The sequence below is a fragment of the Thermobia domestica genome, chromosome 13 (genome assembly GCF_964235325.1).
Source record: "Thermobia domestica chromosome 13, izTheDome1.hap1.1, whole genome shotgun sequence".
Lineage (NCBI taxonomy): Eukaryota > Metazoa > Arthropoda > Insecta > Zygentoma > Lepismatidae > Thermobia > Thermobia domestica.
In genome coordinates this window covers 147,335,904-147,353,323 of record NC_137466.1, presented here as the reverse complement: position 1 = coordinate 147,353,323, position 17,420 = coordinate 147,335,904, and the positions used below count along the sequence as shown (strand labels likewise).

The following is a 17,420-nucleotide window of genomic DNA, read 5'->3' as shown; positions in this document are numbered from 1 at the left end:
TTTCATTCTCATAATTACGATAAGTATTCGTATGAGTTTGTTCTTTATAGGACTTCTCACTTTTAGTTACTTTTTTCTTTTCGCAAATTAAGAGAATTTTTTTATAATCGTTTTGTTTTTCATAAATATGTATTCTAGTTCTTAAAAAAAAAACAAATGAACGTGCCAATCCATTTACACTACTAAACAAGAAGTTTATTGTGAGGCATGTCACATAACAATACAATTTGTATAAAATTTGTTTTTGAAAATTATTTTGCATTTTTTTCTTTGTGCAGTATACAAGATGTTCCAAAAAAATTAATAAAGATGTTGCTTTAAAAAATATTACTGAGATGACATTTGTTAGTTAGTCATTCTTTGATATAATTCGTCTCGATTTAATCGTATCAAAGAACGGTGAAAAAAATACGAGTTTCACTATGTCATGTCATCTCAAGTAATGTTTTTTTTTTTAATCAACAAAATTCGTTGTTGCTATTTTGTTCTTTTTAAAGTTGTTGTTTGTTGTTGCTATTCTTGTTCTTTCTTTCTTTCATCAGGCTCTGTGATTGACATGTATAAACAATAAAGAATAAATAATAATAATAAATAGCAAATAAAAGAAAAATAAAATTAATTTTTATAATGAACATGGAGGTTCCCCATTATTGTTATTATTATCTTTTTAACCCATAAGAACTAAAACACACTACCACCTCTCTCCCTTTCTCGCTATGAACAAACTCTCACTTTTCATTGTTGGCACAAAACTTCATTGTTGGATCTCTTCATTGTTGATGTTAATGGTTAAAGGGCTCAAGCACACATGAACCAAAGCAGAATATGGTGCTCATATATTTTGCTTAAGTTGACATGTGTACTAAGATGTCTTTCTGATTATTATGCTCTGTTATCTTAAAAAGCCCCTTTATTCACAAGATCTCAATATGAGCATTTATAATAATAATAATATAATAATAATATTAATTATTAATATAATTATAATATTGTTACAAAATATTGTTCTCTAATAAATTGAGACACCATATCACCTATTGTATCATCTCACAAGTCTAACGCAGGATTGATTGAATGTTAAACCTGTAAATAGACACAGAGATAGTACAAGAGAGTCTGGTGTTGCGTAAGTTATCCAAAACAAAACAAAGACTGAGAGGTGGAGTTGCTTTTGTTTCTTTGTTTGATTGTCCATTGTTCTTGTTGTTGTTTTCTTTGCTTGCTTGATGGAGATGCATGAGGGGGCGTGTTTGTACGCTGCGATGTTGTTGCTGTTTGTTTGATGATGTTGATGATAGTTGATGATGTTGAAGTTTTTTAAGTTGAAGCAGTTTAGAAGCACTTGCGGTGGACAATGCCAGGGCCAGACTCGTCGTATTCCTGCTTGGAGATCCACATCTGTTGGAAGGTGGACAATGAAGCCAAGATGGAACCACCGATCCATACGGAGTACTTCCTCTCAGGAGGAGCAATGATCTTGATCTTGATGGTGCTGGGTGCCAAGGCAGTGATTTCCTTCTGCATTCTGTCAGCAATACCGGGGTACATGGTGGTGCCACCGGACAAGACAGTGTTGGCGTACAAGTCCTTCCTGATGTCGACATCGCACTTCATGATGGAGTTGTATACGGTCTCGTGGATGCCGCAAGATTCCATACCCAAGAAGGATGGCTGGAACAGAGCCTCTGGGCAACGGAATCTTTCATTGCCGATGGTGATGACCTGACCGTCAGGCAATTCATAGGACTTCTCCAATGAGGTGGAAGCAGCGGCAGTTGCCATTTCCTGCTCAAAGTCCAAAGCGACATAGCACAGCTTTTCCTTGATGTCCCTAACGATTTCCCGCTCAGCTGTAGAAGACAAGAAACAAGGAAAAATCTTTGTTAGAAAAACTGTCCGGAAAATTTCCCTTCAAACATACAACTTAAAAATTACACAAAATTCCCCTAAACATCATACTATAGAACTTCGCCAAGAAAATGCCTTTATTTTTGCTCGCAAGAAAAGCAAAACTTATTCTGAAATTGAATTTTGGTAAATTTTAATCTGCCTCTTTCTACTGTTTCCGTTTTCGCTGTTTTTAACGCACAGCATTGAAAGGTAAAATAGGGCTAGCTAGTTTTTTCTTTAGTTATATTTATATTAATTTACCTTTAATGAAACTTCTGTATTTTCGTAGGGAATAAATATTAACTTAAAGAAAATCCTGAGATTAGGAGAAACGGACAGAGTACAAGCTAGGAAACTAGAATTAGAAAATAGTTCTCCCGTAACGAGAAAATAAATATAACATGAGAGAAGAAGTCTCAGACTAACTAAGAAAATGAGTGTCACGTAAAAAGAAGGTAACCCTTGGATTAACTAAGAAAATGTCACGTAGAAAGAAAGTAAGCCTTAGATTAACTAAGAAAATGAGTGTCACGTAAAAAGAAGATAAACCCTGGATTAACTAAGAAAATTAGTGTCCCGTAAAAATGAAGATAAGCTTTGGATTAACTAAGAAAATGCGTGTTGGGTAAAACAGAAGATAAGACGCGAACTAACTAAGAAAATTAGTGACGCGTAAAAAGAATATAAGTCTTGGATTAAATAAGAAGATGGATTCAATGTAATAATGAGAAAGGAATCGCAGAACCTATATAATGATATAAAACGACCCTAAGTAGCTAAGTAGTAAAAGAGAATCCCCAAGTAGCTAAAGAAAGAGACAAATTAAGAAAGTATTAGGAATAATAAAACAAAGAGTAACTCCAAAAGCTAAGAAACATAGTCTTGCGTACAAGAAAGAAAACTGAAACCCAGTCACTAATTCTAGTTGTTTGCTGATCATTGTTTGGTATTTGAATCTATTTTAAAAATCATGGATTATCTACAACAACTACCAAGTTTCCTGGCTTTACTGCCTAAGAGAGGTTATGGATGGCCAGACGGTTTTAGCTCGCTTTCGATATTTTGTCAGTACATCGGCTATCAGTTCCTTTATTTCTACTTTTCATGAACAGACTTCGTTAACTCTTAATGCAAGTAGCCCGATTGCCTCACACTGTTGGGTGGTCAACATCGAGAATCAAACTCGAGACCGTACCCAAAGACCATCACGCTAACCAATTAACTATACCAGGATACAACAATCTACTAAAATTTAAAATTATATTTTGCAGGTATGTTTTAAAAAAAGATTTTTTTATTTCACTCCCTGTTATTGAAGATTTATGAATCTGACTGGTTTTGATTTTTTTTTTTTTTTTTTTTTTTAATGAGAGAGAACTTTTTTTCTTTCTGATACGTACCGGTTGTGGTGAAGCTGTAGCCACGCTCTGTCAGGATCTTCATGAGGTAGTCAGTCAAGTCTCGGCCAGCCAAGTCCAGACGCAAGATGGCATGTGGCAAAGCGTAACCTGAAATGATTCAAACACAAATAATGTTGTCAACCTTCAGATATATTTACATTTAAAAAAAAAATATTACAGCACAGTAGTTTCTACTCAAAAACCAATAATTTATATTAGCATGGCTCTAATGATTTAATGTATTGTGCAATGTTAACATATCTTAAGCAAATATTAACTTTTTTTTTCTAGAATAATTACGATATGGTCGATAGAACTATAAGGAGTATATTGACCAGTTTGCACATTATGAGTTCGAGAAAGATAATCGTCTTTGGATGGATATAATTATGAGATTTAACTTGTAAGTTAAAAGAACGATTACGTTAAGTTATGCATATTCTAAAAGAACGAATAGGTGTTACAAAACTGGTTCATTTTAAATGATTAACATTTCCTGTAAGGAAATTAATAAACTAATCTTCCTTTCTATTTTCAGAACGGCTGAAGATTAGATATGCTAATTGTCACCAAAACAGTCGGCATGTTCATTTAACGGATTCAGTAAGTTAGATTTATTTTGAGTCCTCAAGTTTTGCTAACATTTTAAAGTGAATGTTTTTCTTCAAATATTTAAGATTATAAATCAAACATTGGTGCTGTGTAATGATAAATATAGTCAAAACTATTTGATATGTAACATACAGTATTGAAAATAGATATTTGATATGTATACTTGTAAGATATAGTCAAGCACTATTTGATATGTTCTCTAGACAACAGAAGGAATATGAACTAAGATGAATTTTAAACTTTAGGCATTAGTGTCTTTTACAATTGTATTTATTAATTGTTTATGCTGTAGTGCAGTACAAGTTACGATGCTTTGATATTTGTGTACCTATGATTCTTATGAAATGAAATGTTAAGAAATTATTTTTATAGCATACCTTCATAGATGGGGACAGTGTGGGAGACACCGTCACCAGAGTCCAGCACAATACCAGTGGTACGGCCGGAAGCGTACAGGGACAGCACGGCCTGGATAGCAACGTACATTGCGGGTGTGTTGAAAGTCTCAAACATGATCTGGGTCATCTTTTCTCGGTTAGCCTTGGGGTTCAGGGGAGCCTCTGTGAGCAAGATGGGGTGCTCCTCTGGGGCGACTCTCAACTCGTTGTAGAAGGTGTGATGCCAGATCTTCTCCATGTCGTCCCAGTTGGTGATGATGCCGTGCTCGATAGGGTACTTCAGGGTCAGGATACCTCTCTTGGACTGGGCCTCATCACCTACATAGCTGTCTTTCTGACCCATACCTACCATCACACCCTAGAGAGGAAGAAATTAAAATTATTCTTGTGGTGGAAATACAGAAACAGCACGAACATAGGAAAGAAAAACTCTGTCCCTAGCTTTTTTAAAAGGAAAAAATTCTCACATGCGACAAAATATAAGACAAAATGGATATTACAAGGACTCTCCGGAGAAATGATGTCGGGGAGAAAACTGAAACGATTGAGCGTAGCACTCTCCGGGAAAATGATGAGGAGAACGCTGAAACGATTGATAAAAGAACTCTCCGAGAAAATGATAAGGAGAAAACTGAAACGACTGATAAAAGAACTCTCCGGGAAAATGATGAGGAGAAAACTGAAACGATTGATAAAAAGAACTCTCCGGGAAAATGATGAGGAGAAAATTGAAACGACTGATAAAAAGAACTCTCCGGAAAAATGATGAAAAGAAAATTCAAACGATTGATAAAAAGAACTCTCCGAGAAAATGATGAGAAGAAACTGAAACGACTGATAAAAGAACTCTCCGGGAAAATGATAACAAGGAGAAAGCTGGAAAGGTTGATAGAAAAACTCTCCAGAACATAAGCGGTAGAGGAAAATTGAAAAGCTTCATAATAGAACATACTGGGAAAGTATTGGGAAAATGGGTGGATGAAAACATAGATACATACAAAAAAAATCTGAAACACTTGTTTAACATTTTTGAAAGATCTTTGGAAAGGACAATGACTATTTAGAACTGGAAGACAACTAGTATTGAAAAGAGGGCTTAGATAGACAGAAACTGAAAATTGTAAGGGAAAAATTTGGTTAACACATTATATTTCACAATAAAATATCTTGATTTAGAGAAATTGAAATCAATGAGGAAATAAAAGCAAGTGGAAAGTAATATTATTAAACAGAATTAGAAATTAGAAGATCTTTGAAAAATGAATGGGTACTTGGAAGAAATGTAGTAACGAGACAGATAATTTAGGTAGAAGTAATAGGATTAGCACTAGCACGAAAAATATAGTTTTTACGAAATCGAAACTAAGGATTGAATGTTGAAGAAAACTGGAACGGTTGGAATCTGTTAAAAATGCTAATAGTTTAGAATACTGATGCTATGAGAAATGTTGTCTAAGTTTAAGGAAAGAAATAGGAAAAATATGATAATGTAGTAGAGAGTCGCTGTATTTTAGTAGGAAAGCTGAACTGTAAACTTACATGGATCTAAAAAACAATACAAAATTAAAGGAAGATTGAGTTAAAATGGCTGACCTTTTCCATCACATTGAAAGGAGTGAAAGAATGGTTTGATTCCCATAATAAAAGTATCTCGGTTCAATTACCGATTAGAGTACTCAAGGTGCAGATCACTTCTTAAGAATAGGTTCACGTCTCAAACAGCGCAGATAGTGTAAAGCATATTAAACTTCAAACAAAGAAGTAAAATGAAATCATTATACAAGAATGTAAGAGTTTTTTTTTTTTTTTTATGAACTCAAGTTTCAACAAAGCCAAACAATGAAGTGAAATTACTAAAAACTGGGTCCCGTAGAAATTCTTTAAAATGTTTTGGGTTTAGTTAAGTTCTTGAATTTGCTAGATTGGATCATGATTCCGGCTTTCGTCCGAAATTTTAATATGTGGAAGTAAACTACGTTTCATGTGCATTGTTTCTTTGTATGTCTTAATGTTTTCACTCGAAAATTCTATGTACGTAAAAATTGGACAATATGTTCCTACAAAATTTTGTTTGAAACCTAAATTAACTAAACAGCTGTTAACTCGTGGAACTTTCTTTTAAAATAATTTTCATTACCGAGGTTAGAACCCAACATTATTGGTAATGTTATTACCATTTGTTGGTTTACAGTTTCACCGCTCCATTAACACCGAGGCTATATGAAACGCAGGCCTTCCAGATTAAACGTGGGATTATTAACCGTAATCGGCTCCCACCGGAAATCGAACCCGGGTCTCCCATACTGAAGATATATATGCTAACCATATAGCTGCGACGGAGTTCTCTTAACTTCTTACAAGTTAAAGCGAGAACTAGAAGAGAGAGAGAGGTAGGCTTCTAGATAAAACGAAATAGCCGTTTCCTTCAAGTGTCAGCCATGGGAGTATCGGTTGGTTTGTTTACAAAAGTTACAAGGATAAATATTTTAAACAATTCAGAGAAAGGGTGCTCGAATCAATGTGTCTTTTCCGTAAATAAACCAACATTAAGGTATTATTAAATCAAATACTGGTTGTATCTCAGTGGATGCTCTCACTGTGAGAAACAAACGAGTTTTGTGACTACAAACTGCATTCTATGCGAAGATTTGCTGTATGTACTCCTGATTTAAAAGAGCGGCAGTGGAGTAGTTGGCCAGATGTCCATCCACCAACTGGACAAGCTCCAGTTCGAACCCGAACAGAATTTATTATTTATTGTACGATGGATGTGTTCAGGAACTGAGAGTGGAGGCGGTAGTGGAGTGGTTCTGGTCACATCACCTCCTCTAAGTGCCAAGGTCACGAAAGTATACTGCCGGTGAATCATATTGACCTGTCCGCATTAACGGAGTTCTTTCATAATTTTACTTCCGATTCGTTACCTTCTAACTTCCAATAATTGTTTTATTTAATTAGCATTTAACATGATATTTGGTGTTTATGATCGGTTTCGGTCCCGTGAAGTCACATAATGTTTATAATGTTAACCCAGCACCTTGAGAATTGTGAAACCGCCTTAATGAAGAGGCAGTGAATGTCCGGTCCGGTCTATCAATATAATTCCAGAAGTAATTACTGTACACAGCCGATATGTTAACAACACCTATCTCTACTAAAGTTCCACTTGGCTTCCCATAGCCTTTCGTGCACTGTGGTGCTAGGATTTTTTTTTTTTTTTTCATCTATCTCCTTTAGGTTCAAGTTATAATTTTATTCCATTTTCCGACAGAGGCTGAGAACCTTTACTGTCATTTAGTGAACACTTTATTTTTTAATGAGTTACCAATTACTAGTTATATATGTACACACACACATGAGCTTTAATTCTTGTTCCAGCTGGTTAAGAGAGTCAGCTAATAGGTAAGGGAGAGCACGAAACAAATTGGAAACAAGGAACTTGACTTGAAAAAAAAAAAATGGAAGAGAAAGATATATCCAAAAATAGTTACGAGTTGGAAAAGTGAAGATGTACGCGCATACTGTACCCAACCCAACTAACTTTTACCCTAACACCCCTTTACGCACGCTTTGCCGTAATTTTTTTGAAAGTCAGCCAGAAAAATGTTCATGTGCTGTTTGTTGAGTCTCGATCAAGTTGAAGAGTTATTTTTCTTCTTCTTGAGCTCGCTATGGGAAGAAGAAGGAAAGAAGAGGCACAGCTCTAAAAGAGAAATGAACACGTGAGTAGAAACACACATGTACACACATATATACATAGGAGAAGAAATAGCGGAGAGTCCTGTTGGAAATAACCAAGGAAAGAATTTACACATCCTTATATGGTCTCGTTCCCCGCGTTGTACATAATGTGTGAGTGTGTTCATCATCACAAAACGGTCGCTGGCTTGCACGCACATAAAGCATCCGTTTCGCAGAGCGTACAAGGGAATTGTCAACACTAAAAATAAACATTTGCTTATTTTTATTAGTTCTTATGGTTTAACCATAAAGTCTGGGATTTATTTTATTTTCTTCCAGTGTTACAGGCCTATTATTTGTTCTTTCTTGAAATGCTTTGCTCTTCCTCAATACGAGCAATTTCATTTTCTTAAAGGGTTCTCTGAGTAATTACAGGTTTTCTTTGTGTGTGCCTGAATGGTCTCGAAATCAATCCCCGATGGGAACATGACACGACACGAGTCATGCTTACGAAGTATGCCTTACAGTTCTCCATAGCCTCAATCCACAAAAGAAAGGTTAACCTTTATGTGTCTTAAAGGTTCAAATTGAGCTTATTGTGTGTTTTGCGGTTCTCAACTCAATACCCAGGTTATGAAAGACAGGAGCTACTATTAATGTCGACTCCTAACTACTGACCGGGGCTTGAACTCAGTTAAGTTGGGGAATTACAGTATGTGTGCCCACCACACTATCTTGTCTCCTCGATTACAGAACTACGTCATCAGTTTCCGTCCTAAAGGCTCAAGCTTATTATAATTATGTATAAACGTCATCGGTTAGAAAGAACGCTTTGGAAACGAAAACCTGTATCCAAAGAATGATGTTAAGAGCTTATGGCGTATCTACAAAAGTGAGCCTTATAAAATTCACTTAGCCTACACATGTCAGAAGATTTGTAACTGACTGTAATGTAATGTTAAAATTTGTAGGTTCCCATACCTACAATCGAAAGAGTATCTGCATAGTTCAAAGCCAAAGCGCCTCAAATTTAACTCCTTACTTTCTGCTCATGTTCTTAGCTTGTCAAGTTAAGTTTGAAGTTACGGGTCATCTTGTTAAGCTATAAAGCGCTTTGAGGCTTTATCTCAGTGGCGCCATATATCTATATAGCATTGTGGCGGAACACGGGGGGTCATCAGGTTTGTCAGATATCATTTAACAAGACATCAATAAGGAATTTAATCTAAATCCTTAAGTCCGAGCAAACTTCTGGGAAGACAAGGCCCCCTTGGCCCTCCTAGGATCGGAGCCCATACTTTGACTGTATGTAACGTTCTATTAGCTGTAATTAATTTATCAGCAACATAATTTTAACCGACTTGGAGCACAATTGATTCGGCATATGATGATATAGTAACTTAACGTCTCGTCTCACAATTAACATAGAAACCAATTTCCAATTAAAAGGTCAAAGCACACAGGCAGTGCCAGTTGCTTCGGACCCATGGAGAAGATGCTATTTATCTTCATACTATATGCATGAATATCGTTTGAGAAGCTAACGCGTAGCCTACAATACTAAAGATCTAGAATATGAGACGCAAAGTTTGTTCTCTTCCAAAATTTTGTTTTATATTTAAGTTACTATTACCGGTAGTTCACATACCAGATACATCAACATATCATAGGGGAAAGCATGTAATGTAATTGTTTAAAACAAATTAACTGAAAATATTAATTATTTAAACTACTAAACTTATTACAAATTATTTTTAAAAAATTGTTATGCTATAACTGGAATATTTAATTCAAATAACTAAATTATTTAAGTTGAATTCAAATTTTTAGAATGTAGTTAAAAACTAGACCAATTGAGTTATAAAGACCTCTGAATCACTCATTATGTAATTGTTCAGTTAGAAAGAATAAAATTGTATGAGGAGTGAGTCAAAATGTGAGAAATGAATCAAGAAAGTGTCCTGAATCAAAGATGTAAGAATTGATGAATGGGAGAGAAAAAAAGAGCTAAGTGAGAGATAAATCAAGGTTGTGATAATGTATTTATTAATAAAGAAATCAAAGTAAGAAATAAGTTTAAAGAAATGTTAAAATAAATTTGAGAAAAATAAAAAAATAAAACAATGCCAGATAAATGAGAAATGAATCAAGGATGTGATGATGAATTTAAACGGTACTAATGAACAACTGAGAATTGATCTAGGATTTAGAATTTCAAAATGGAAGAAAAAATGCTCAACCTTCTGAAGAATAGTTAAGAAAACGTACAAATTAATCATAACCCAATCAAATAAGTAACTGTTTTCTTTTGTGTGAGATTGTGAAAAAAGGCAGAATGAATGAGAACTACTGACTTGCAGAAAAGTATGTAACTATGTGTGTTAAGTGTATGTTGTGTATATACGCACCTGGTGACGGGGTCGGCCGACGATGGAGGGGAACACGGCTCGTGGGGCATCATCCCCAGCAAAGCCGGCCTTGCACATGCCGGAGCCATTGTCTACAACCAATGCAGCAACGTCGTCGTCACACATGTTGGATGTCTGTCTTTGTTAACCTGCAACAACACAAATACAAAACGGAACATAAGTACACATAGTTCCATCACATAAAAGTGAAAATACACAAAAATTAATTAACATTAGACTCTTAGTAAAATCCACGTCTTTACTTAATGAATCAAGGTACAGTGCGCAGCAAAATTATATGTCCATTCTCAATGGCCGCTCATGAGGTAAATCATGTCAGTAAAAAATTACAATTTTATCTTAAAAAGCTTGTTGCAAAAATTTGCACATTAATAAGCTTTCTTCTCTTAGTTTGTAACGATAAAATTGTAATTTATACATATATGACTTCTCTCTCACGAACCGCCACTGTTCTGACAATAATTTTGCAACAGTTTTTCGGTAGCTTGCAGATAATTAATTGCGTTCTCTCCAAGCCAGAGAAAGAAGGCTTTACTTGAACTGCTCATTCGCGCTTGATTTTATTCGACTATGACAAAATAACAACTATGTACAGCATGGAAATTGACTCATACTGTATATTACTGGTATTAAATTACACTTACTGAAATTAGACACTAATATTTATTATTTTGAACTAATGATTTGAACTTGTTTTTATTATTATATATCTAACTTCTTAGCAAATTCTTTCAGATAGAAAAAAACTGTACACATTTAAATGGAAGTTCACATTTTATCTATACATAAAAATAACAAACTTTTTAGTGCGTATTGCAAGATTCTTTAGCAGCTATGATGAATGTTTTACTCATGTAAAAGAACCGATGAAATTAGCTACGAAAACAAAAATCACTGTTAATTTTTAGCGAAAGGTAAATTACTAAAAATGTTCTCACGTTTAAGAAATATTTAAATAAAGTATAATACTTACAAGTTGCAATCTTATGAGAAAACTTAGAAAATCAATCAACTTCTGTGAAGGAAATTTTGAAAAAAAATATTTTCGGAGTGCTTATGTTCAATCAGTGTTTTAATTTGAACTTCGTAACTTGCACAGTACGTCATTGTGACGTGAATATATGTAAAAGTAAAGAAGTTATCTAAACCGAAAATTCATTCAGTACTTTGTTTGTATGGATTATAGCAGAAAGAACCTGAGTCACATTGTTGTGAAATTTGGTTTATGAACATTTCCGATTCTCTAGGGGTATATGTATGTATATAGAAAGAGCAGGTGTCGAAGGTGTTACACAACGGTCCGAACACAAGATTGAACTATAGGTTGATAGCAAGAAATGTCTGTAGCCCTAGATTTAAACAGTTTTTCTTTCAATATCTCAATGATACACAAAATAGGCTCAGAGGGGACATGGTGGCTGAGTGGTGGAGCACTTGCCTTTGGTCCCTGGTTCGATCCCGCCCAGTAAATTTATGGCGGACAACATTGTGCTCGTGAGTTTTCCCGTTTCCTCCCACTTTCTCATTCCACTAATTCTTCAATCATTATTCACTTGTTTTAATAATCTCCCTTAGCCTAAAGGGCATAATCGTAGGACGTTAAACTGAAAGATTTCATTTTTACAAAATAAGCTCAGGTTTCTTCTGCAATAATTCATTCATATACATATATTAGCGTTAATTCAACAGTATTGTTAAGTATATCATACAAATTATGCTATTTAAAAAGTTAAAAGCAAGTCCTAAGCATTTGGCTGTATATGGCAATTCTTTTAGTTGACATTTTCTAGTCTAATTATGTCTTAAAACTTACATAGAAATAAAAAAAAAATAATACAACACTGAATCAAGAAGACCAGAAGTATGTGATTCATAATTTGGAGCTGCCTTGAAATATTTTAGGCAAGCATAAGCCAGTGTGTGGGCATTTGGTTTCTCTCACATCCCCACACTGAGATCGTATTTCTTAATAACGTTAAGTTAACAGGAACGTAAAAGCGTTAAAATATTGCATAGCAGGTGTGGCTGTGGGAGGTATTGGACTGCAGCCAGATTCGAAGCTACTACGTCGTTTCCACGCCGTTTTATTTGTACGAAAAATAAATTACCCAATCACGCTAACGATCATTTCTGCCATTTATATTGTTTTTTCCCCCCTTCTTCATTGAATCTTTGGCATCAGGATAGAGAGAATGAAAAAAAATCATTCCATGTGGTAATGTAGCAAAGACCTCCACTGCTTGTTTAGCATTTCAAAAATTTCTATTATGATTTTCAACTGCTCTAATGTGTCTTTTTTTAAAAAAAAAAATTTCATTATAGGTTATATCCAATTCTATTTTCGAAGCATAGATAAATATTTCTTTATTTATCTTTTTGAGTTTCATCTTGTCTTAAGAACGGAACTTAAGAAACTGTAATAGACAGATTCGATGTCTTTTTTTTTTTTTTTTTTAACCAGTCAGTAAATTAATATTTAAAGTATAGATGGGAAAGCTAATCATAAAGATAAAATCAAAGCTTTTTCCTATTCAAAGTTAAAGAAAATATTTTCTGCCGTTAACATTTTGTACTTTAAACAAGGTTTTGTTAAGGTCTTTTGATATTTTAATAAAGTTTTCCCGAGAATCATGTCCCCCATCTTATTAGCCAAGCTTAGCTATAAGTCGAAATGTAAGTTCTCACTTATCTACAAAATAATTTTAATCTATTTCATTCAAATTAGATATGTTTCTTTCAGATAATCATAAATAGTGTAAGAATAATTTAAGACTGAGGTGCTGCATAGTATTTATCAACAATGATAAAATGAAACTCGCTTCAAGAAGTATAAGTGTCCATTCTCAAATATCTAAACTATTTTTCGTGTGTTAAGAATGGAATGTGGATTTGAGTTAAGTGTCCCATTCAGCTGCGAGGCTATATGAGATGTGGACCTACAACTTAACATGGAATCCGAACAACATGAGCTCCTGCCTGGAATTGAACTCGGGGTTTCCCACGCCACCATATGTTTAAGAGCTCCATCATTGTTAGAGGATATTCCCATTTACACTTACTATTCAATAATTATAAATTTTAAAAATTAAAAAAAAAATGCTTTAGTAATGATAACTATCGTTATTTCTACATAGCTATCTTTCGTATTTAACTTTCGTAAATGTTGGATGTTGAAAAATTAAGAGATATTAGTCCAATTTTCGAAAGCTTGCTTGCTTTCAAGCTAAATATTACGAAGTTTTGTTGGTAGGGTAGTACTTTCAAGTGTTTCATCTGAAAACGTTGTTATATTATAAGCTCTATCCTATTGCATGTTTCAAGCATGACAGCAATAGTTTAACAGAAAGAGGCAAACGAATAAAAGAAAAGATTTTTCAGTATCCCATTATATGACTAGAAGCAAGTCAAAATAGTCATTTTGAAAATGGTTTCGAATCGATTTAAATTTCCGATTGTCAAATCTACTAACCCCCAACTCCTATGCTAAAATAAATAAAGTAAATAAATGTGTAAGATCAAGATTCGAGGATAACGATATAGTTTTACTAACTTCATGTAGGCCTAACCGTTTTTGAAATTACCATCTAATTCTCCATAATATATTCATTGCTAGGAACGGTATGTTTCCACATGTTTCATTATAATTATTTCTTAACAAGCTTCCCATATTTGGTTGTGCCTCATGGTATTCCCTAGTTAATCCTCTCCCTCCTTCCTTCTCACCCACTGGTTTCTTTACACACACAGACCACGGTGCTACACCCATCCCGAATTCGTAGCACTAAGCACTATTTCAGAATATTCTTAGTTGCACTCATTCAAAACTTGGCAGCTTGTCATTGGCTCCATATATGGAGAACAAGGCGATTGAAGTGCCACGTGGTGCTACCAGGCTAAGATTAGAAAAAGCATGTCAATAGTAAATGTTTATTTCCATTCAACCCTATCCACTAAATTCTTTTTCATCATTTTTATGGGCAACGGAAGAAGCGCAGAAGAGTAGTAAAACATTTATTAAATGTTGGTCTGCGTATACTTATAATGTGTTCTATGATCAAAATGGATTTTTAATTGCAACTGCACAGAATCACTATTTTGAACACCACAATTACTATCTCCATATATTCATAATGCTCCCCATACTATTTAAGTTAACGTTGCCTTTAAATTAAAAATTTAATTGTTTTAGGAAACCTTAACATAAAAATAAAGACCGGTTTCTGCTGAAAATCGAATTCATTAGGAGGAAACCTAAATCAGCTATTACTGAATGAAATGTGTAAATTGCTTAAAGTACAATATTTCTAGTAGAAAATGGGACTAAATGACAATAAGATATAGCAGTAGGATTAATAAAGCAAATTATTAATCGATAATTTAATTAATTATAAGTCTCGATATTCTGTTAATATTGATCTTATACGACCTCAGCATTTTAATTGTAAAGAAAGTAAAAAAAAAAAAAAAAAAAAAATCCCAATTCGTTACGATCTAATGCGTATGTGCAGGTAAAATATTTTCAATTTAATTCTATATGTAACTGACAAAGGCTTTCGAGTTGGGTTTAAGGAATTATACAATAACCGGATGAAAAATTCATTTAAAGAGATGGTGTAGACGTTTTAAAACTTAATTGAAGTGTTAATTAAATTTTACCTTTAATATTCTGTTTCTAAACTTTATATTTCTACTCGAATTCGCATATTAGTTAACGATATTGAAGGAAATTTCATGTTATGAAACAGTGGCGGATCTAGAAGTTAAAAATTGGGGGGTCAGCCAGAATCCAGACTATGACAGGTATATCACGAGTTTATTATAAACTATAGCTTAACTTATCTTTGCCACTCAAAAAACCAGGGGAGGCTAGGCCCCCTCGGCCCAGGGCTAGATGCGCCATAGTTATCAGACTCTACTAGAAGAACATCAGTTACCGATGCTAAAGCAACTCTCTACGATTAAGTAGTTATTAACACGTATTCCCATTGGCCAATAATTTTTGATTATCTAATAATGAATCAGGATAAACTTATTTTTGCTTATATTAGTACAGTTATTAATCTTTTACAGGGTAATATGAGCCTATTATTTTTTTACTATTGCACGTAAGTGAAGTTTCTTACTTTAAATAGGCTATCTAAACATTTTTATTTATTAATAATTTTATTATTTGTTATAATCGTTTGTCATTTAACGTGTTAGTTATTCGTCAATATATTCTTTTGATTTTATTCAGAACGTGGCATCTATGGATTTTCCCGAAAATATACCGTTTCCTCCAACATTCCTCATTTCTCCAATTTTTCTATAATAGTTCACTTCTATTACTCATCAGCCGCATTTAACTTTCATAGCATAATCGTGGCAGTTCAATTCTAATTCGAATCCCTAATTAATAAATATGCACCAAACTTAACAATATGCCTCAGAGTCATTCTCGCTGATCTAGTGGTTATCCCGTTTGCCTTTTTTAGATCGTATCCTGGGTTCGATTCCCGGTGCGGGATTGTTGCGAAAGCACCTACAGTGCTTCATATATTCCACTTTCAACTGTAAGTCTTATCCTATATATTCACGTTGTTGGTAAAGAGCGTATATGAAATCAACTATTATGCCCCAGTGTCACACTTAACGTACTAGGGCTATTAGATTGTTTCTACAAGAACATCGGCTGCCTATTTCTAATGTATTTCTTCTAGCTAAGATCACTCAAAAGGCCACTGTTCGAGCTGTCACTTCCTGTCAGTGACTGCGAAATATAAAAATACTGTATTCAAATGTTCACTCTGAACTCCTGTCACTGCCTCAGTCCTTGCGTTATTGTATATCAAAAGACAAGAATGCTTTGGGATCTTCGTCAATAGGATTCGGCGTGCGAGAAAAAACAAAATAAAATATAAACACGAAGTTGAATCACATACTTCCACTGAGCTTCAATTTGTTAGTCTTCACTTAATTCACTCTCGCTGTCCTGTTCACTGTTTCATAAATGATCACCACTGTCACACAGGTAAATAGCGAACCTCCTGAAACAATTAGCAAAAACCTAGGACCGAGTGAAGTAATAACAAGCGCGTATGAACCAAAAAACCACACTATAGATTAAATGAAACGACCACTCTCACACAATCCTAGTATAAGCACAAGTTGTGTATATATCCCCTTTGTAGTAGTAGTAGTTGGTAGTACGTACCCCTTCTGAATCTGTAGCTCCGGCGTGCTCGGTACCCTAGTATCGAGTGAAGACCAAAGCGTCGAAGGGACTATCTATATGCTCTCGCTGTAGGCCAGATTCCCAAAATAAGTCCTCCCAAACAAGGTATCCCCTCTCGCTCAGGACCGATTCGTCTTGGAGCAAGCACTCAGAGGGGGCCCCCTAATCTCCTTAAAAGGTCATTGGTGGCAGCACGGCAGACTCGGGGTAAAGCATGCCAGCCAGTCCATAAGGGAGGCCCTCGTTTCCCCCTCCACTAACACTCACATACACACACATACACATAACAACCAACCTCAGAGCAACGTTGCCACCTATGGTGTGTTCTCCAAAGACACACTTTCTTGCATTAGATTCTTAGTTGGCATGTTCTTTCTTTCTTTTTTTTTTTTTTTTTCGAAAAGAGGAGGCGGGCGGATGAACGTGGATCGTACCCCGAAAAGGAGGTCCCCTGGATTTGAATACATTCACATCTTTCCACATATTCTCTCTCAGACAAAACGTTTGCTTGCACTTTTTTCTCTCTAATTAACTAAGAGGATAAGGATTCGTTTGTGAAGAAAATGTGCAGTTGTTATCTTATAAATCATAATCTAACTTACTAAATAGATTTGCCTAACGTATTATAACTTGAAACAAAGTTAAAAGCATCATACCTTATTCGATATTTTTTAAATGCAGAAGTATAACGTATTTGTTCAACAGCAAGACCGCACGAACTTAAATTGAGATTATCTAGAGCTCCCATTGGAAGATCTGAGTTCGATTCCCGATACAAGTTCATAGGTTTCGGATC

At 34.7% G+C, this 17,420-nt stretch overlaps 1 protein-coding gene across 1 annotated transcript; it reads right to left on the bottom strand.

The window, feature by feature from the left end:
* Positions 1-1,271: 1,271 nt before the first annotated feature.
* LOC145668629 (actin, muscle) lies at positions 1,272-16,758 on the bottom strand. The gene is made up of 5 exons (XM_081736672.1): positions 16,604-16,758; positions 10,390-10,538; positions 4,280-4,658; positions 3,291-3,398; positions 1,272-1,850 (listed from the first exon to the last, which is right to left on the bottom strand). Exons 2-5 carry the CDS (start codon positions 10,513-10,515, stop codon positions 1,333-1,335), a joined length of 1,131 nt encoding a protein of 376 aa, XP_081592798.1. The 5' UTR covers positions 10,516-10,538; positions 16,604-16,758; the 3' UTR covers positions 1,272-1,332.
* Positions 16,759-17,420: the final 662 nt, after the last annotated feature.